General features: G+C 43.5%; 1 protein-coding gene across 1 annotated transcript in view; it reads left to right on the top strand.

Annotated features, from left to right (window-relative positions):
- grin2ab (glutamate receptor, ionotropic, N-methyl D-aspartate 2A, b) overlaps positions 1–21,339 on the top strand; it is a 125,325-nt gene extending 103,986 nt beyond the window's left edge. The window contains exons 12-20 of the mRNA XM_059334075.1: positions 1,955–2,108; positions 4,699–4,824; positions 7,229–7,458; positions 8,104–8,264; positions 10,295–10,482; positions 12,604–12,842; positions 14,555–14,738; positions 16,633–17,461; positions 17,555–21,339. Of these exons, the coding sequence (XP_059190058.1) occupies positions 1,955–2,108; positions 4,699–4,824; positions 7,229–7,458; positions 8,104–8,264; positions 10,295–10,482; positions 12,604–12,842; positions 14,555–14,738; positions 16,633–17,461; positions 17,555–18,560 (3,117 nt within the window). The 3' untranslated portion in view covers positions 18,561–21,339. The remainder of the gene's footprint in view (positions 1–1,954; positions 2,109–4,698; positions 4,825–7,228; positions 7,459–8,103; positions 8,265–10,294; positions 10,483–12,603; positions 12,843–14,554; positions 14,739–16,632; positions 17,462–17,554) is intronic.
- The last annotated feature ends 601 nt before the right edge of the window (positions 21,340–21,940 follow it).

Here is a 21,940-nt window from a genome sequence, read left to right as displayed (position 1 = left end):
TTCTGATTCTTTACTTAAAGTAAAATTACCAATACCACAGTGTGGAATTACTCCATTACAAGTAAAAGTCCTGCATTCAAAACTTACTGAAGTAAAAGTACAAAAGAATCAACATTACAATCTACTTAAAGTATCAAAAGTAAAGGTACTCATTATGCAAAATGCCCCCACTCAAATTTGATATATATATTCCAAATATGTTATTGTATTATTATTATTGATGCATTTATGTAAGCAGCATTTCAATTTTTCTCAAGGTAGGGTTTTGTTTACTACTTAATATACTGTTATGAGGTTTAATTTAAAAATAAAAATGTCTAATTACTTTAAATTTATCATGTTTTTTATGTTAAATCTCGGCCTGAAAAATAACTAAAACTGTCAGCTAAATATGTGCCTCTAAAATGTAATTAGTAATGAGTAGAAGTCTAAAGTGACATAAAATGGACATACTCAAGGAAAGTACAAGTACTTTCCACCCCCCCCCCCAAGACCACCTCCTCAAAGTGGACTCAGGTGCTGTTGTTTTGGTTCAAACCTGAGTGTGATTACTGTGCTCACACCTGCCCAAATTAACTGCACCAGGGGGGAAAAGTCAGATTTAATCAGACTAAACTGTGCTGGTGTTAAAAAGCCCAAGTCCTGGCAATTTGTCATTACTAATGATTCAAAAATGGGACTTTAGTTTTATATTTATCACCTCTGCTTGGTCATTCCGTCACATGGACTCTACATGGAGTTATTATTAATTAACAGATTAGGCTGGTGTCCATATTTTTTATTTTCCATATATGATGTCCGTTTTTTTTTGTAATTTTTTTACAGTCAATAGTTACCATAAAGATTTTCCACCCTGCCTTTGGTGCCATAAGCCCATTTGTTCTAGCAAAGTGGTCTGTGGCACAGAGGAATAAGCTATATCAGGCTTAAGATATGGAGAGAATACTTGTTAGAAGAAGAGTCAATTCATTCTGGTGTTTGTCTTTTTATGGGATTTGTTGACTTTTATGAAAAATATGGCATATTGCCAGACTTATCCTATAAAGCTACAATCTGTGATCCAATTATAAACAAACCAGTCACCACCAAAACTTAACACACAGGACTGTGAGCTGCTATCACTCTAAAATAAGCTCACAGATGTTTTTATACACATTGTGTCACTAAAGCACATTATACAAGATTAAATGTTTTTTTACATCTTTAATGTTTGTTTCTACAGTAGGAGTGGAGAAGAGTTATGCTTTAAAATATAATTACTTGTTGTGAGGCAACACAAGAAGCTAATTTGTCTCTTACCTGTAATTTATATGGCTGATAATATTTCTTATTAAGGCTTTAAATGTCATGCAATCATTGAGAGCAAGGATTACGAAGCTCTTTAACAGGAGCAGGATACCTCGAGGCTCAGTCAATCGCTATCGTTTATCTCTCGTGGAAATGATATATTCAATCACAGATTAAATTAAAGCTAAGTGCTGTCACAGTAAAGTCCCTAAAGGTTGAAAGTGAAACGTAAAACGTCTGATAATGGAAGCTGACAATATGATCCATAGATTGTTGTAATGTTTATGGGAGTGGACCGCTGTGAGCCTTTAGACAATTAAATCTGAAACAAAAACATAACATTTTAGTGCACACTAAAAACGACATCTTTATGTGGAGATTCTCCATCTGTCAGAATACATTCAGACAAACAGAAACGGTGGCACAATGAAAAAGACAGCTGTATTTTTACTTTTCATCTGATATGGCTGAAAATGCCCTCCAACTACAGCTGACATTCTGAGCGCATACCCTCAGTCACTGTGATATTTCACATCCAAAATAAAAAGGAGAAACAGATCTAAGGTGAATTGTATGATGTTGTCCAAATATTCAGAGCTCACAATATTTATTTCTTGTCAGTGCTGGTTGCATGTCACAAACTATAATTATATTCCTTGTTGACCAGGTGGTGTATAAGAAGGCAGTGATGGCCGTCGGTTCATTGACCATCAATGAGGAGAGGTCAGAGGCCATCGACTTCTCCGTGCCCTTTGTGGAGACGGGCATCAGTGTCATGGTGTCACGTAGCAATGGGACTGTCTCTCCTTCCGCCTTCCTTGGTAAATCTATCTTTACCTTTTTGTCTTCCTAAAAGCAACAACAAGGAACTTTTGTGTTGATTTTGGCAGTTCCTGTGGACAAAATATTGTTTATAAAGTGCTGGTAGTGTTTTCATGAGCAACACCACTTTGTGCCGTTGGAAGCGAGTGAAAGAAAGATGCAACTTTTTTAACCAGTTGGCAACCTGTAAGTCTGGACATTAAAGCTAATGTGGAAGTGCTTTAAACCTGCATTCTCTCTAATGGCCACCAAGGGGCGACTCCACTGGTTCCAAAAAAAGAAGTCAGATTATTTGGAAGTTTATGAGAAAATTAGCTCACTTTTCACTTGATTTATTACCTCAGTAAACATTTTCTGAATGAATTTAGGGTCTTAAATGGTAGTTCCTGCTTCATTTTAACTGGCTAAAGTACTACTAACTGCCAAACTTTTAACAAATCCTCCAAACCATACCACATATGGAGTTTGTTCCTTCAGGAGCATTAAGCAAGCAGGAGCTCAACATGTCCTCATACCTTCAGGGAACAAGACTACTTGGTTAGGTTTAGGAAAAAACATCGTCTGCTGTCATATAACTGCTCCTGGACAAGAAGTAGTTATAGTAGTAGGTGACATAAACTGTGGCACAGAACAACACATAGCTACCGCACAAGTTAAGACTTAGTCAATATTGAGTATGGTTTTTCAAGGGGCACAAACTCTGATGTCCTGAGTCCAAGTCCTGTGTTTGTCTGACCCATCCACCCAGGCCTCCTTCCAATACGGACTTTGTCACTCTTTATATTCTGTCACCTGACTTAGTCCTAACTCCCGTCATAATTACTGTAACCTAGAGGCTGCCGAGCAGTAGACATACATTTGGGTTGTATTAAGCTGTTATTCAAACAAAATGTGGGGTTGTTTTGGGGGAGGACAGCCTCGACAGTTTGCCTGGGAAAAATGTAAATAGGCTCTTCCAGCCTGTGTGCCGTAAATTATTTAGTCTTATTTCGCGGGCAATCGGACCCAGGGGCAGTTATTAAGAATAACTATACAGAAAAGGCCAATCTTCTTTGTGGTGGTTTGCTTATGTAAGTCATATAGATGCATCAGTATTAAATTAAGACTGTTTCATAACCAGTTTAAAGTTCCTTGTAGTTGCTTTAACCATACATTTTTTCTCTATCTGTCCCCCAGTGAGCTGACAACTGGGATCAGAAAAAAGGGAGGTGCTTACATGTTGGCAAAATCCTGCACATAAAATGGAATATTTTATTCAGACAGTATATGCTGGCCAAATTCCACTTGTACTCTGACTTTATCTGGGCCTCAACACCCTAAGCACATTAATATTTCTAGCAGGGCGGAGGAGGTGGAGTGTGCCAGCTGTTTTTTGAGAAGTCAGCTCAGACAAAGCATTCTTGATACTATCCTCTCCTCCTCCTCCGCCTCCTTCTCTTCTCTCCTCTTCCTCCTGCATCTCCTCCGCCTCTCTTTCAGTTGTTCAGATGACTAGAAGCTGAAGCGCTCCTCTGTGCTCGCCTAATGTCTTGTATTGTCATTGGAGCGAGACGTGAAGCGAGGGGATGTATTGGACCATGCGTGTGTTGGTCCCTGTGTATCAAGCCATGTGTCAGCATGCGTGTGTAAAGGGGAAAAAAAATGTGTGTGATACCGCACGAATATATTAGGACGTTTGTGTATTGAGTCAAGGGTGTGTGGAGAATGAATGTGCTTTGGCCGTATGTATGTTAAAGGGTGAATGCTTTGTGTGTGTATTTATATGAAAGCACATTGTATCCATGTGTGTGTGAGTGTGTGTTGAGCCTGGGCCAGGGTATCAGTGACGGTTCAGTATCTCTCGCACTCATATTAGAGGCACCTCAGTGCACAATCTCTCAGGGTTGGCTAACCCTGGCAGTCACATACTTAGACATACAGTGACACACACACACACACACACACACATATACAATTTGTCTGGGTACAGAGTCTCTGGCACTCATCCCGCTCTCTGAACTCCTGCCCTGCTACACACCAAACACATGCAGACTCACACTCTCTCCATCACACACACACACACATGCACAGATCACACACAAATAGATCACATACACATGCCCACAGCAGGGCACATCAGATCACTCCGAGTTTGATTCTTCTCTCTCCCCCTCTGTCTCTCTCTCCCTCTCCCCCTCTGTCTCTCTCTCCTCCTCTCTTTCCCCCCTTCCTGTACCATCTCCCCCGCCCCAGGCCTCTCCCTCTCTCAGCTCTCATCCAAGGGAATAATGAGAAATATGGAAATGTGCTCCGTCAAACTCTCTGTGACTAACTCTCCCTCTCCTCCCCTCCTCTCTCACTCTGTCTGTCTCCCTTTCTCCCCCTCTTTCTGTCTTCACTATCATCTTTTTCTTGCTTTATCTCCCCCTCGTGCCTGTTCTCTCTTTTTTTGCGCCTCCTCCTTTATTTCCCCGACTCTCTCTGTCTCCTCTTCCTCTCTGTCCCTCACTTTTTTATGCATCTCCTGCTCCTCAACACTTTCTCATGTACTTGATTTCTCTTTAACTCTCTTCCCCTCTCCCCCCTCTCTCTCTCTCTCTCCCCTCTCAGAGCCCTTCAGTGCATCAGTTTGGGTGATGATGTTTGTGATGCTGCTCATAGTCACAGCCATCGCCGTCTTCCTCTTTGAGTTTGTCAGTCCGCTGGGCTTCAACCGCAACTTGGCCCAAGGCAAAGGTAGGCTTACACACACACAATCAGGAATATCACACCAATCGTTTCTCCCAGGAGCAAGAAGCAAAGATCCAAGCTTCCCCTGAAGCGAAAGAAGTGACCTATTATTACCCTGACTTTAGACAGTTCACTTAATGCTACAGAGTATTCCCCTAAGTCTCTCCTAAAGGAAGTCCCATCATCAGAAATCTGAACCTGGAGCCACCCTGCTGGCTGTGAATTGGAGATTAATGTTGTGATCACACGGAATTACATTTTAGATTAATTTAACATTTAAATGATCTAAAGGCCAATCCAGGTCTTACAAATAAATCCTCCTCTTTCCTTTTTGTACACATGAACATGGTTGACTAAAGCTAAATACCGTGCTTAGTTTGTTAATTTTTCAGGGATTGAACAACAAACAGCAACAAATATAAAACTGTTTTATAACTACTTTACAGACAATGTTCTCCATGAGAAAAGTGTTTCTTGAAAATAATAGTTAAACATTGTTGCGAACTACACTTACTGGCTTTCTTGATTGGAGTTAGATGAAAAGACTGATACCACTCTCATGTCTGTATGACAAACTTAGTATAAAAGCTGGAAACTGTTAGCATGGATCCGTCCAAAAATAACAAAACCTGTCAACCAGTACCTATAAAACTCACTAATTACACGTTTAAGTAAAAGAAAAAACATTTTGGATTATGTGCCACACTATTTCTAGCTAGAAAAACTAACTTCCAAGGGTCTAAAAGGAACCCTTTAAATGAAGGAAGGGTCATTACGTCATCATTGGTGCCAGACTTTGGTTTGAGTTTTATAGAAGTTAGTCTGACTCACTGGATGTATCCTGGGCTTATTGCTGCCCAAGATGATTATGATTTGTTTAAAGAAATATAAACAAGCCACAGTTTATTTCTCCCGGTACCAGGATGATAATGGGAGCAGCCAGACCTATCTCCAGTGCTGACACAGCTGTGGAGATAGGTCTGGCTAAGCAAGACTAAATTGAAGTTAATGGAGTGGGCATGGCAAGTCCCACTACAACCCATCATAACTGTGTTTTTTCACCTTTGACTGAAAAATGGTTCCAACTCCTGACACTGATCAACAATTATGGAGAGCTGGCTAACATTAGGCCCTCCTAAATATTGTTACATATCATTAACAGTTTGATGGTGGTTAGTTATTGGTAAGAGGAGTTCTGTGACGTAATGACCCTTTATTGTATGCTAAGCTAAGCTAACTGGCTGCAAGCTTTCACTCAAAATATTTTCAATATTTACTGTACAGAGTTTAGACTGGCATGAGATAAAATTGTCTTCTTTCCTTTATTTTTTTATTCTTACTGGCGAGTTGAGTTGTGCAACTCGACAATCACAGCCCACTTTAAAATAATCGTCCAGTTGTTTTTGAAATTCAAGTGAAAGTTACTGTCAGTTGCTTTTTGTGGTGTTTTTAGGTGCAAATTACTGCATGCAGCATCACAGAATAGCAGCTCTAAATCTCCCAATCTTTTCTTTTCTTTTCTTTTCTTTTCTTTTCTTTTCTTTTTCTTCTCTCCATAAGATATGAGTCTGAAAAACATTCTTCAAAGTCACTTGTAAAGTGGTTTACAATCCTGATTCTAAAAAAAGTTAAGACACTTTGTAAAACTAAATAAAATCAAAATGCACCAAAAATAGCATGAGTGAGAGTATAGAATCATTTTGAGCAATATTATGTCTTTTTCCTTTTTTTAGTTGAATGTGGGTTGCAAAGATTTGCAAATCATTACATTCTGTTTTTATCATGTCTTTCACAGCTTCTCAGCTTCTTCTTTTTTACAATCAGGGTGTTACTCACTACATTCATTTTTGACTTTGACTTGCTAGAATTAAAGGTCAATCTAGTTGGCCCAAAGAACTTTTGGTCTTCAACCATTAATTACACTCGTAAACCGAAGAAAATGCCTGTCATCCACAATGACTGTTGCAAAATCTGTGAGCTGGAGGCATTAATAAAGGCCAATAATACTGTCACGTTATATTTACAATGTCACTCCACTGGACTCTGGACGCATGATGCCTTCAAACTGGATCATAAAAGTCTTTGTTTCAACTTTTCTTTTGGAAGATTTATGTAGTTAAAAAGATGGTGGCTTCTATGATGATCTGCAAGAATTTGAACCTCTGTTATGACATTTTTCAGCCTTTTTTTCCAGCTGCTTGTAGGCCACAGTAAGGCAGGGCTTGGAGAAAAAAAATTGTAAAGTACACAACTACAATATTACATCACTTGCTGTTGTAACCCCCATATCAGCCTCATACTATCAGCTGAAAATGTGACTTTGAGGTTTCATCCTTGGTTCTCCAGTGCAGTCTTTTTGACACATTCTGTTTTTTATTTCTCCCTCTGCTTCCCTGCCTGTCTCCCTCAGACCCACACGGTCCATCATTCACCATCGGTAAGGCCATATGGCTGCTGTGGGGTCTGGTGTTCAACAACTCTGTCCCCGTGCAGAACCCAAAGGGCACCACCAGTAAGTTCATCGTATCAGTGTGGGCCTTCTTTGCCGTCATCTTCCTGGCCTCCTACACTGCCAACCTGGCCGCCTTCATGATCCAGGAAGAGTTTGTGGACCAAGTCACTGGACTGTCTGACAAGAAGGTGCGGTTGCACACATACGGACACACACGCACACACAGAAGAAACTAAACACATTCACAGTCAGGGTTGCTCTTGTAATGGATGCCAGCCCTGCGGCCAGACAGGACTCTCCAGGGAGCGCCCTTGGGCTTCAACAGCCCAAACCCTCTGGCCGTAGCTGTCACCACACTAACACTGCCAGCACAGCAGACCCAGGGGCACGAACACACACACACACACATACATACACACGCACACACGGGCTGCATAGATCAAAGACGTGTGTGTGTGTTTGTGTTTAGATGTGTGTGTGTGTGTGTGTGTGTGTGTGTGTGTGTAGTTTGCAGAGGCTGGCAGTGTCAGCAGAACCCAGCCAGTCTTACGCTAGACTGGACACACAATGATGATGACTGATGAGTCCACTCCACTGTCTCTCCTTCCTCCTTTCTCCTCTGTCTCTTCTTGTCACTCTCCTCCTGTGTGTCGCTCCTTCATTTTAACACTTCTGCTCCCTCTCTTGGTTTTTCTCCTCTCGCTGCCTCTCTCTCCTGCTCTTTGTCTTTTAGTTTCTTTGTTTGTATTTTCCCTTCCCTCCTGTCTCCTCCTGTCAGTTCCTTCTTTAAACAATCTGTCTCTCTTTTGCTCTCCTTATTTCTCTCCCTGCAGTTCCAGAGTCCATACTCCTATTCCCCTCCATTTCGATTCGGGACGGTTCCCAACGGCAGCACCGAGCGCAACATCAGGAAGAACTATCCAGATATGCATCAGTACATGACCAAATACCATCAGACCGGCGTTGTGGATGCGCTGGTCAGCCTCAAGACCGGGTACTGTAAACTTGTCAAGTCAACTCTTGTCATTTTGAGATTTATTGTACCTGAGGGGCTAATTCTGTTTGCAGACAGCTTGTATGCATAAGAACATGTGAAAACAAACAAAAAAGACATTGCATCACACAGAGTCACCCCATGGGGCCCTGCACTGGCTCATGCTAAAGCGCTGCAGAAACTGTGCTCAGTGTTTCTGTCAGCGACGGTAAAAAGCAGACGCTGTCTGCAAGTGCTCATTATTGAGTCTTGTTGCTGCTGGAAAGAGGGAGCTGCCAAAACAGGGAGAGTGTAATTTGTTCTGGAGTTTGCTACCTTTATTCTCCCTCCTAAACACACACTAATGGAAGGATGGCTGCAGTGCTTTTATTTGTTCATTAGTTTTGTGTGCTTTGATCTTTTGGGGATTTTCTCCAAATATAATTCTACTTTTTTGCTTTTCCCTCTCTGCAATTACTTCATTGATACTGCATTTCAAATAGATAAGGTTTTTTACTCATATACCCTCTATATTAGGCTTTGTTGAAACAACATCAAAACCGTATAATTAATGTGTTCAGCAGAATCATCAGTGTTTAATTCAATTCTTCAGCAAATTTGGTTGACTAGGCTGAAGAAAATGTTAACACTTTGGAGTTCTTGTCAAACTCGTGTCTTTGCTGTGACACAAACCACGCATTAAAAAGCTCCAAACTTTAATGAATCTACAGTGTGTTATTTTCAAAGGCTGTATGCACTTAAATGAATGAAATTCTCTGTGCAGTTTTGCCACAACAGCTTCTCAATGACTGCGTTTAACATATGCCCTTTGGTGAACAGTTTAATTCAAAGTGTTTAATATTTATGCATACATCTCTAACATGGAGGGCCCGGGGGGATTGATTAGCACCAGGGTGCGTTCACTGGCTTATATAAAACCATTTTTTTGCTGATGAAGAAGTTATAAAAAGGAGTCCTGCTGTTATATAGGTGGCTGATATTGGCTCCTTGTTACATTGTGTTTGGTTAACAGTCATACATCACGCTTCTGTTTTTTGCTGAGCTCGGATATACCGGGCCTACATAGGGGGATTGTTGCGTCAGATACAGATTGTGGACCCTTACTTTGAATTCAGCTTGTCATGTCAGAATAATGACAAAAATCTGTGTGTACAAGATTAAAGCTCAGAGCGAACAAAGACATCCTCATGTGCGTGAATGTTCGCTGCACCAGCGTGCACACCGGACTCTACTCTCCGCCACACAGCCCAAATCTGATCTGCATAACAATTTCAGCTCCAAGAAAACAGAGTGCTGTGAGTAAGCCAACTGGTTTGTTCATAGATCTGGGGAACATTGTTACTGGCACAGTACGTACATTATAGGCCGAGTAGTGAAGACTCTACAGTGCTGTGGTGTTTTGTATTGAAGCCTGATTGATCCAATTTCACATTGTTTTCTTTAACCGACAAACTCCAAAAATATTATAACTGTTGCTGATATTTTTCATGGAATGAATGGGTTTTTTCAATTGAAGTTACATTTTATAAAGACATTAGACAGAAAATGCCACTTTATTAACTGCTGGATACCATTTAATGAAAGGACATTTTTATGTTAAAAGCCCAATCCTTTGTGACCCTATTAAATGAAAACTTCACCCTTCAAATGACTATTTTTATATCAAGTGCTCACACAGTGTTACCTTGAATTCTTGCAGAAATCCCACAGTGAACAGGTAATATAAAAAAGCAATGAATTCTTAATTAATTGAAGTGAATGGAGGTCAGTTTAAACAACAGCTAAACTATCTGTTTACAAATCCTCAGCGTAGTAAAGTCCAGTACTCATCCACCAGTCTACTCAGTACTTCCCAAACACATGTATTTTCCAAAAAAATCTAAAAATATTCAGAAATGTGTGCAGTAGAAACATTTTTTAGTCTTACCTTTCATCTTCATCATGTCATGACCCCTCAGATTTAGCATTTTTATCACAAGCTGAGAAGTCCCGGTCTAGGTAGTAAACCCACAATGTGTGTTCTCTTACAGAAAGCTGGATGCTTTCATCTACGATGCAGCCGTGCTGAACTACATGGCGGGCAGAGACGACGGCTGTAAGCTGGTCACCATCGGCAGCGGTTACATCTTTGCCACCACGGGTTATGGCATCGCCTTGCAGAAAGGATCCTACTGGAAGCGTCTGGTTGATCTGGCCATACTGGGCATTATCGGAGATGGTGAGGAACTTGCAGTCGTCCACGTTCTGCATTAAAGTTTAAAGATCCCCTCGACTCAATTTGTTTTGTCATTTATGGCCCCATAAAATGTCAGACCTTAATCATATGAACTTGACCAGAGAGGTGTTTTCATATTTCTCTACTGAAAGGGGAGATGTTTGTGCACTTCTCTTAAATCAGACATTCAAATGGCATCTTAGATTAGGTATTTAAGTACCAAGAGAGACCTGAAACCCTCCACTGCAGAGTGGACATGTCAGTACAGAGAGTGAAAACACCTGGTCACATCAACAAATGCTAACTACACTTTGAATTCTAATTCTAATTCTAATGTCTGCTTGTCGTTTGGTCTGCTACCGATTTTGGTGCACAACAGATTCTGCATCTGAGTCTAGGTCTGACTGAGGATCTGTATCGGTTTGCGTATGGACCTAATTGCAGCACACAGGATACCAGGAACACTTGGTTATTGCTTTTAATGTCAACCTTGGCAGGTACAGACCAATGCAAGCAATATGCACTTTGAACAGCAAAGTCTCTTAAAGTCTCTGGCAGCGAAGCTTGTTTCGACTGGCAGGGAAACTCCAGGTCAGGGACAGAAGGCTGCTGAGTTTACTGGGGGTCAGGCAAGATGGGTAGATCAGCGGCAGGCAGGGTTGGCAACAGGAAATCAGTCCGAGGAAAATCACTGGAAAGTCTGTCATTGAAGAGCTGAGAACAATCTGGCAGTGAGTGTGTGTGAGGCAGGAGTCTCTATAGAGGCTTGATCAGTGATCAGAGGCAGCTGGGTGAACAGGTGAACAGAGTCTGGCTGATGAGGAGGGAGTGGCTGACAGGTGGAGTGAGGAGGAGGCAGGCTCAGTGGAAAATTACTGGGAGACAGAGCTGAACTGTGACAGGATCACACATGAATGTCTGAGTCTCTCCAATGTTTCCTCAAATGCTCGCCATCTTGCACTACTCTTTCACTGGTCAACCTAGTCACACAACTGGCACACATTATCATTCTGCACAATAAATCACAACTTTGTCCAAACCGCAGTATGGGTGAGTGCAAGACGCACAAAATATGTCAAAATATAATTCTGAATGAAGTTATTTCTTACTTATTTCTTTTTTTTTCTTTTCTATATTTTTCAATGAAACTGAGAATAATGATGAAAAAAGAATAATTCCCTTTAATATTGTGAACCACGTCGCAGTAACAATATCATTCAAAAATAATCACAGGTTTGTACCGACAGTCTACATCTGGTCAGACACCAGAAATACTTAAATATCTCATTGAAGGAGGAAGAGTAAATGTGCCGCCTGCTACGTGGAAAAATCATGTTAAACGAAATATTTATCATGGCATTTTTACATACTTTGAAATGTGTCTGGAGGAGGAATTTAAGTTTCTCAGATGTTGCGTGCCTTTAGTGTTATTACAGTTGAGCCATTGCTCAGCTTTCCCTCCTTCCTCCCCCAACACTCTCCCTCTCTCCACCCTCCTTCTGTCAGAAAGCTATCAGGGGCTAGTCTTAACACACCATTTCATCATCATTACTCCGTGTGCGTGCATGTGCGTGCATGCAAGTGTGTGTGTGTTTGTGTCTGTGTGCTCGCATGCATGTGCGTGTGTGTGTGTGTGTGTGTGTGCCCACCGTGTCCTGTTTACTCCTCCAGATTGTTCTGTATAATAAGCAGTGAGATGGTGTGACTGGAAGAAAGAGAATGAGCCAGACAGAAATCAAACTGCTGAAACCACTAAAGCGCTTCACTTCACACCCGGCCTTTTTATCCAGGGCAAACACCCGCGTGCACAGGCAACACACAAACACTCTCAGTCTGATAATAATTCCCCCCCATCTTTCCTTATCACTCCATCACTATCAATTCTTCTCCCTCCTCCTACAACCCTTTTTTCACTCCACCTCCTGTCTCCTTTCCATTACGATCTATTTACCACTTCACTTCTCTCCCCTCCTCCCTTCTCCTCTTCATCTTTCCTCGTAATGATACGCACTTCTCCCCAGCACACCTCTACCACTTTCCCGCTCCCTCTCTTTCCTCCCTCCCTCCTTCTAATGCCGTGATAAACCTTCACTTTGCCCTTTTTTCCCCCCACCTTTCCAACAGGTGAGATGGAGGAGCTGGAGGCCCAGTGGCTGACAGGAATCTGCCACAGTGAGAAGAACGAGGTGATGTCCAGCCAGCTGGACATAGACAACATGGCGGGCGTCTTCTACATGCTGGCCACGGCCATGGGCCTCTCCATTCTCACCTTTATCTCTGAACACCTTTTCTACTGGAGGCTAAGATACTGCTTCACCGGTGTCTGCACTGGGAGACCGGGTCTGCTCTTCACTATCAGCAGGGTGAGTGGAAGGAAATGTATTTTTTCCACTGCAGAAAACACGGTCCAGTTGCTGCTTCTGCAGGAGGTACTTTCAGCTGTAAGAATTTGCCGTGCTGAACGCTACTTACTGATCGAACACCATCCTCAAGAGTGCAACAACTGATGTATAGCATTGATTGTGACTGTAAGAAGGCATCGGTTGTTGCAATATCAATATCACAACTCCGGTTGGGAATTTCGTATAATGTTATTGACTTTTAAACAGCAGACTACCCTTAAAGAGCATGAAATAACGAGAGAGCTGGCTAAACACACAGAAAAACAGCAAAAGAAACAAAACTTAATTGTATTTGCAGAGTTGTTCCAATGCAGTTTTATTCTGAAGCAGAAAAATAACAGAAACCACACAGCACATTATTGCAACTTTGAAGACAGCCGTGGAGCCTTTGTGGTGTTTAACAACATCAATTCAGACATCACACAGTAAATTACAAAAATGATTACTCTGTTGTCTGTCTGGCAAAAAACTGCATCTCAAACGAAGCTAATTTGCCTAATCTTCATGGTTCTTCAGATGCAGTGAAAATGCAAACAGGGACGCAGAAAAAAGGAGAAGTATCTGGAACATGATTGTTTCTGTGAAGACAAAATATAAATCTGTGGACGTGTGTGTGTGTGTGTGGGGGGGGGGGGGGGGGGGGGGGTGCAATAGTTACTGTCACTGTATATATATAGAAGGAGTCGTGGTATGTATGTGTGTGATAAAAGACGAAAGAAGGGGATAGTGTGATTATAGAGCCCAGCTGAAGCAGAGATGAATTTATGGATGCACGTATGGACGGCGGGATAGAGGAATCAAACCGCTAAGAGGATGATGTGAACGCACTCATATAGACACACACACAAAGCTCGCTCTCTATCACTCCCCCCCCACACACACAGACACACACACAGACAGAGAGTCTGGCCCAAAGTTAAAAATGGGAACTCATATGCAGGTGCAGCGAGGTGAGAGACGGGCTTGACCACATGGCCAGACAGATAGACAGACACACACACACACAAACCTAAATACACACACACACACACACGCACATACACACACACATACACGCACACACACACACACACACACACACACACACACACACGAACACAAATGGGCACATCCAGACAGACCATTCTTTCATTATTCATATGTCATGTTTCTGTGTTAGGCAGGGCTTTTATTCCAGATGAGCAGCATTTCACACATTAAATGTTTTACAAAAAGAGTGCGGTGTCTGTCTGTGTCTAAGTGTGTGTGTGGGTCTGGCTTTTCATTTTTTTTTCTTGGTGTGCGCATGCCGTTAGAGCGGCGATGCTGGAGGTTAAGTGGCTCCAGGAAGAACATCTCCTTGCACTCAAAGGCCCCCTCCAGTGACATCATCACCTAAATTTAATTTTCGAGGCGCCTCTGAAAGCAGTTCATCTGAAAAAGTGGCGATTATCTCTTCTTGCCATATTACAAAACAAAATGAGGTTAAGGTTTGCAGTAAACGCACCAGAGAAACGGATGCAGAGGTCTGTGTTAATTTACTGTGGAAGGAAATTAGTGTGTGCATGTTTGAACTATTTTCTTGTGAAGTCATTGGGTTGGGAATTAACTCTTCTATTATCTCTCTTATCTCTCTCCCCGCCTCTTTTTTTTTTTTTTCTGGCTTTTTGTTTCCTTTCCTCTGCTGCTCTCAGGGTATATGGAGCTGTATCCATGGTGTTCATATAGATATGAAGAAGAAGAATCCGGAGCTGGACTTTAGTCCTCAAGCCAACATGCTGCATCTGCTAAAGTCTGCCAAGTCCATGGCTTTGTCTTCTCCCAAACGCAACACTGTCCTCCTGCAGCCCAACATCCTCGATGTGATGGCGGGGAAAGGTACGATAAAGCCCCTTTTACACTCCACATACTGGAATTTTCTAACGGAAATACGATACCTTGATAATAACTATTATTCAGTACTTTTTTCAACACCATGGGGAACAAATTTAAGCATTGACGGTAGAACATTTTAGGTTTTTCTTGGCAGAATGACAGTGGTAACCATTAACAATAATTAAACCTTTTTACACGTGTGAATCTGCCAGAGAGAAGTGACAGTAGAAAGCAGATGAAGAGAAAAGTACTGATACTGTGAAAAACGATTTCATTTATTCAGTATCAATACTTGACAACACTAATTGGCTTTTGTCTTCAGTTTAAAAGGTTAAAATCTGTATTTATTCCCGGGACAATTGACTCTGCACTAGTGATGAGTATTTAAAGGCTCCAGCTTCGATCAGTAACAATGGAAATATGACACCCGGGTGGACACGCTCATTTTCTGCCCTTCTGCAGTGCAATACTCCGACTGAACGTTTTTTATATATATTACAGAATTGTGCTAAATTCAGCGTCATGTTTTACTTGGTAGAACTTCAATTTGATAAATCAGCTGTTACAAAAATGTGTAAACTGTGTCATTGAGGCATCTGGAGAACATTCGGTGTATTCACTTTACATGGACCTAAAATGAATACAGAATTATGTTGAATCATGTTCGCTGAATGGGTTGGTGTCTATGAGTGTTTATGAGTCAAAAGGAATCATAAATTATCTTTTAGAAGGAGTAGATGTTTACTGATAGGCTTCGCTTCAGTTTGACAGTGTGTTAATGGAGGTTTTATCTGCTGTGTCAGTCTTAAATTCATCACATTTCCAAAAGCAGAACTGTGAAATCACATGGATGTTTTGGGATGTCAAACAGCAACATTGCACATCTTACTTTGATTTAATTACCTAATTTACAAAAACAATTTATTTAAATACCAGCTGAAATTAAAGGAGTCATATAAAGTCATGCATTATGATTTAGGGGTATCATCTGTAGCCTCTGACTGCAATTTCTAGCTGCGATATTTACACCTCTGTGACGTTTCACCTTCAGTCTGAACCTCCCAGAGGCGTAATGAGGGGACCAAGTCATCCAGACTCTGTACCGACTGCCGTAGTAACAGAGGCGTTAAATTGGCGAGACTGTTTGGGGCGGGATCAATGTGAAGCTGCGACCAACACTCGGGTAATACGAAAGAAAGAGGACCGCATCATCAGAAACACGCCTCTCACTTGAGTCCGACAGTAATCGAATCATGTTCAACAAAATGCAGACAAACTTTACTTCTGTAGAATCTCAGCGAGAAACAGCACGACGGGCAGTTCTTCAGCTATTATTGTTTTGAATTGTCGCTTACTGTCCACATATTGCCGCTGTTCTGTTACACGTCACTACTTTCTCCTTCCACTTCATTCTGCAATGCTGGATTGCAATGTGAATGGACGCCAACATCACGCCGTTGCAACATTTGTGACGTCAATTGTGACACAACAGAAGAAAAAAACATACTTGTCTGCTGCCTATTTTGAGCAGGGTTTTATTTTTTGCATAAAAAACATTTGCTCAACTAACAGTTTCACATAATATTCATAACAAAATTCAAAGATTGTACCCTCACAAAGCAGGTAAACTGATAACATTGCCCGCACGTACAGAGGTCACCCTGCCTTTTCTATACAGTCTGTGTGTGCAGATCTAAAGGTGACTCCTCTCACCTTGTTGTGGACTCAGACTGTAATCGGATTGACTGTCATGTGTGAGCTCACCTCATGATTAGAAACACATTAGACGGCACACACAGTGTGCCAGGGCAGTAGATAATGTAACCGACTGAGCATCACATCCAAATATCCATCTATTGTATCTGCTGTCTGAGGTGCATCTCTCCTTGTCTCCTAGGTAACTCACTCCATAGTCTGCCCCCGAAGGGTCCTGGTCTCTATAGCAACGCCGCTGGTCCGCACAGTTTCCTGTCATTGTCCGGGCGACACAAAAACCTCCTTAACAATGCTGCACCATTTCCCGTGCAACAGAAGGCCCCTCCTCTCCAGACCAGCCCCAACAAGCCCCAGCTGTCAATCACCAACGATAACGGCAAAACCCGCCTCGCCGGGGCGGCCCTCACTGCAGGTCCGCAGGCCTCCAAACCGCGAGCCCTGTGGAAGAAAAGCGTGGAGACACTGAAGACCCAGCCTTCTGTGGTATCTCCAGGCCCAAGCCCCGCCCCGGCGTCCGGACCCGGACCTCCGCAAATGAAGAGCCAGCGCTACCTGCCAGAGGAGCCGCCGCCACACTCTGACATCTCAGAGTGCTCCAGCCGGCCGCCATCACACAAAGATTCTGACTCCATGGCAGCGAGGGGCGGATTCAAGCCGATCAATCAGCTGAGGAAGAGAGGAGGGGGAGGAGGAGGAGGGGGAAGTGGAGGAGGAGGTGGAGGTGGGGGCGGAGGATCCAAGATCTACTCCATTGACTCAGACCAGGCCAGTCTCCAGTCTGCGCCCCCCTACCAGCGAGACAGCCAGGGGGGAGGTGACGACCACAGTTACCCCCCTGACCTGTTTCCACCTGAGAGCACATACTCACACAGTCACTCACTCTCCCACCACTCTCCCACCGACGCTCCCATCCTGCAGCTGAGTGCCAGCCTGCTGCACCACAGTCACAGCGCTGAGGCTGACCTGCACTCCCTGAAGGACAAGAAATACAGCACCTACACACACAGCAGGTATCATGCTCGGCAGAAAACAAACACTGTGACCCTGATTCAAGTGCTTTTGTTGTTTCTGTGTATAATCAGTGTCCTCCTCTCTCCCCGCAGCGTGAAGGACAAAGCCGGAGGTTCGTTCGACGCTCCGGGTGCAGGACAGGGGACACAGAGCGCTCAGAGGCCCAGCCACTGTCGCTCCTGCCTCACCAAGCTGAGCGGTTACTCCGGCCTTTACACCGTGCGCTCGCCACAGGCGCGCTGCGACGCCTGCGCCCACTTGGGAAACCTGTATGACATCAGCGAAGACCACCTGCACTCACACTACTCCCACACGCACACTCACCCACACAGCGGGGACATGTTTACACACTACCTTCCCCAGAGCGAGCTGGGCATGGTGGGCGAAGGCGACGGGCTGGTCAGTCACTTCGAGCCCTCTCCTTCCTCGCCATCTCCTCTCCCCACCTCCACGTCGGCGCAGCACCTTCAGCTGAGTCGTCAGCACTCCTACGAGAACGTGCTTCCAGACGGCGTTCCCGAGCGGCAGACGCAGCTGCACACCCACCTGCGGGGGCTGAGTCTGCCTGACAGAGATAGGGAGAGGGAGATGACCCTGGACGAGGGGGCTTATGCTAATGTTCTCACAATGCGCTCTGATCGTCCGTTCAGCAGCCGCAGCCCGCCTTCACCGTCACCCTCGCACCACCACAGCCTGGACGCCCCTATGCCCCTCCCCCGGCGCTCTAAGAGCCTCTTCCCCGATCGGCCCTCTCACAACCCTTTCCTCCAGTCAGCTCCTGGCACGACACAACGAGAGCCCTCCCCCCAGTCTGTCACACGCATGCCACAGAGAAGTTCCGCCCACGAGCTCTATAAGCAGCGAATGCCGCTCTCGCTTACCCTCGGGAACCATGGCAGCCATCACAACAACCAGCATGGCGGCCTTGTCGACCAACAGGTGTTCTACCCTCAGCAGGAGCCCCCTGTGGTGGCCTACATGGTCCCGCCGGCCGCCTCTCAGCCAATGAGCTATGTGACAGCGCCGCGAGCCTCGAGCGCAGGCGGCAACAGGCCCCGGCTCTACCGCCGCATGCCCAGCATCGAGTCTGACGTCTGAGAGTCACCCGCAAACACACTCACTGAAAATACACTAACACACACGCATGCAAGACAGAGGTGTGTGTGACCGGACCAGGCAGCTCTGATTCTAAGCACATACTCAGAAACAAACACACACACACTGACACACACACACACACGCAGGTGAAAGACGGTAAGGTCTGCTCCGGACTAAAAGGTTAATGGTGATGCTGAGTAAATAAATCATTGTTTCTTTATCACACCCTCAATAGGGCAGGGTTGGGGCCACAGGGACACCTGCAGGCACAATACAAGATGAAGAGCGTGTGTGAGTGTCAGTGTGTGTACTAGCCTCAAGCTGTGTGCAACGAGGCACAAACTGACAATACGTCTGACAAGACCGATCGAATCCCTGGTGGAATAAGAAGGACACTGAGTCTAACGCCAACAGTGGGATCTGATGGAGGATGGTGTGTTTGGAAGACGAGCCGACTTGTCCCGCCCTCTCACCAGCCTCTTGGAGACGAAGGGGACACACAGAAAACCCCTTTCTTTCTGAGATTACACACACACATGCACACACACATATTTCAGCTGAACACACCTGCCCCTCTCCAGGACTCTCCTGTTGCACTATGATTTCAACAGTCAACCCGTATGTTGTCTGAGCCTCCAAACTGCACTGCCAGCATGGCTTAAAGAGTAGTACACTACACTAGAGTAATCCTTGACTTGAATGGAAATTACTATCTTTGTAATAGACCAGACTGGGATGCGGGTTGGCTGCTCCAGACGCAGGTCTGCGAACAGCTCCTGCACGCAGATGTACAAACACTCGAACACACACACACGCACACTGTGTCTGTTTTAATGGGATGGGGAAGTTAATAAAAAAAGACTGTTTGTTATTGTTGATGTCAGTTAATTGAACATTCCAAAAAGTGGACCAAACATGGCCGCCAGTAAAAGCCTATCAGGACGAGAGTGTGTGTTCTAGTGTTTCAAAGATCTGCAGACATACAGTATAGCATCCTTGCTTCCTCTCTTAGCTAGCCTTCAGGTCATACTGCATGCTTCCTACTGCCCTGTGTTACAGTTAAACTCCTATACAGGGTCATATATGCACACACACGCACACACACACACACACACACACACACACACATATATGCACATAAACACACACATACGCAGTAGTCTAGGATAGTAGTTTAGGGTGGGTATGTGTGTTGAAGCTATGAGATAGCTTCCTCTTTGTGCACTTTGTAGATTTTATACCCTGCCACCTAAACACAGACGTTTGACCAAAAACACTTTTATACTGAAAATATGAATATTCTCAATCATTCGCTGGATAGATGTTTTCTTTTTCTCTTATTTCTCTTTGACATTGGGTTTTAGGGCATCAATGATTTTCCATTGTGAGGTCAGAAGTTTTCCAGTGTTAGATAAATGGGTACAGCATCATACAGTATACACAACAACAGCTCTTAATCTCTCTCTTCTGTTTTTTAAACTTTTTACAGTGCTCATCCCTCCTTCTAGCCTTTCCCCTTCTTCCCTCATCCGCTTTTGTTTTATTCTCTTAATTACTCCTTTGTCTTTTTTGCTCCTTTCCCTGCTTCCTTCTATTATAGAGTAGATTGAGTATCAGAAGAATAAAGTTCAGTCGTGGTGTTTAAAACTCAACATATTGTTGGAAATCACTTTATATCAGTAGTCGTAAGAGTTCCTCAAAATTAACACCGGCCCTCGTGGGATACAGTACTTTTTTTCTAATAAGTTTTTATGTTGAACAAAAAGAACATGAGGCCCGTTTTTTAAAAATGTTTCCATAGTGAATTTTAGAGGCTGAATGCATCATTGTTGCAGATTTACTCATCAAATTAATACTCCTGGACGAGCGTCAGAGTAGCTGGTACTTGTATGGCTCTCTTGTTGGCGAGAACACGGCGCTGTGTTTCAGCAGAGAGAGTCACGTGGCAAAGCAGAGAGTTTGCAAAGTGACTCGTTACGGAGGCAACACTCACACAGGCACACACACACAAACACACACACTCGACGAGCTGGCAATGTGTGTATGAGTGTTCTAGAAATCCATAATCTACTGAGTAAGGGCATTGATTTTTGAGCACAAGGATTTTGATGGAAAAAAGACTTGATATCCCATTAGCTGAGCGTCTGTCTCTATTCTCTTCTTTCTATTCTCTCTCTCTCTTTCTCTCTCTCTCTCACACACACATGCACACACACACACACATACACACACACATATCTATATGTATTGGCTGCAAAGAATCCAAGAGAGATTGAACATAAAAACGCACCTTTTGAATGGTGAACGCTGCCCCTCTTTTGGTAATCCTAACCGGTTTGGTGTGTGAGTTATATGCACAATATCAGGTTGCAATATTATACTTCTGTACAGAGAAATCTTTGTTTTAAATGTTAGAAACTGATTTTCATTTGTTTGATTTGAATGGTATTAAGTGTTGAATTAATTTCAATAACAAACGTGGCTTTTTATTCTGCTTCTTTAAGACAAAAAAAAAAAAAAGACTGGCATGTTTTTTAGATTCTTGTGTGATTTATTTTTCCTCTGGTTGTGTTGTTGGTTGGGACCTCACTGTACAGTCTTCACTGCTGGGTTAACAACAGACTAGTTAACTATCCCGCTCGGCTAACCGGTTAACTAGCAACACGTAGCTGGGTCTCTCATCTGAATCACACTCAATGAATAATGATAGTCCAGCCTGTGCGGTTAATACGAACCCCCTCCCACCCACATAGTTCTCTTCCACTACGAGTCTGTGCTGTTTCACCTCTGAGTGTGAGTGTGTGAGTGTGCGTGTGTGTGTGTGTGTGTGTGTGTGCGTGTGTGTGTTTTACACCGTGCAGGCATTTATATAAGACAGAGGATGAAATGTATCAAGAGGTTGTTTGTGGTGTTCTGTGTGTGTGTGTGTGTGTGTGTGTGTGTGTGTATACTTTTCTGTCCTCTCTTTCCTTCGTCCCACACATAACATTCGACCCGGCTCTTACTCATATAACACAAATACAGTTTCACACATACATACATACACACACACACAAACACACACACACACACACACACACACATGTTGCGTCTGTACTGTTAAGAGAGCATGTAGAATGAGTTTTGTACGTCCACCATCACACAGATTTTTACACCAACCTTTTGTTTGATTTTTTGATTTTTTAACTTGCATGACGTGCTTGTGTTTCTGGTGGTACCTATTTTGCTGCAACACCTGAGTTCTCCCTGAGTTGACCTACTGAGGCTACATGTACCAACGTTCCCCTCCACCCCGGTTAGTGCGCCACATCTGACAGGAGCCTGGGGCACTTAAACACTCCCCGACTCCCGGCCTGCGATGTCACTAATATGGCGCCCAG

Source organism: Centropristis striata, chromosome 1 (genome assembly GCF_030273125.1).
Source record: "Centropristis striata isolate RG_2023a ecotype Rhode Island chromosome 1, C.striata_1.0, whole genome shotgun sequence".
NCBI classification, from domain to species: Eukaryota; Metazoa; Chordata; class Actinopteri; order Perciformes; family Serranidae; genus Centropristis; species Centropristis striata.
This window is presented reverse-complemented; position numbering and strand designations above follow the sequence as displayed.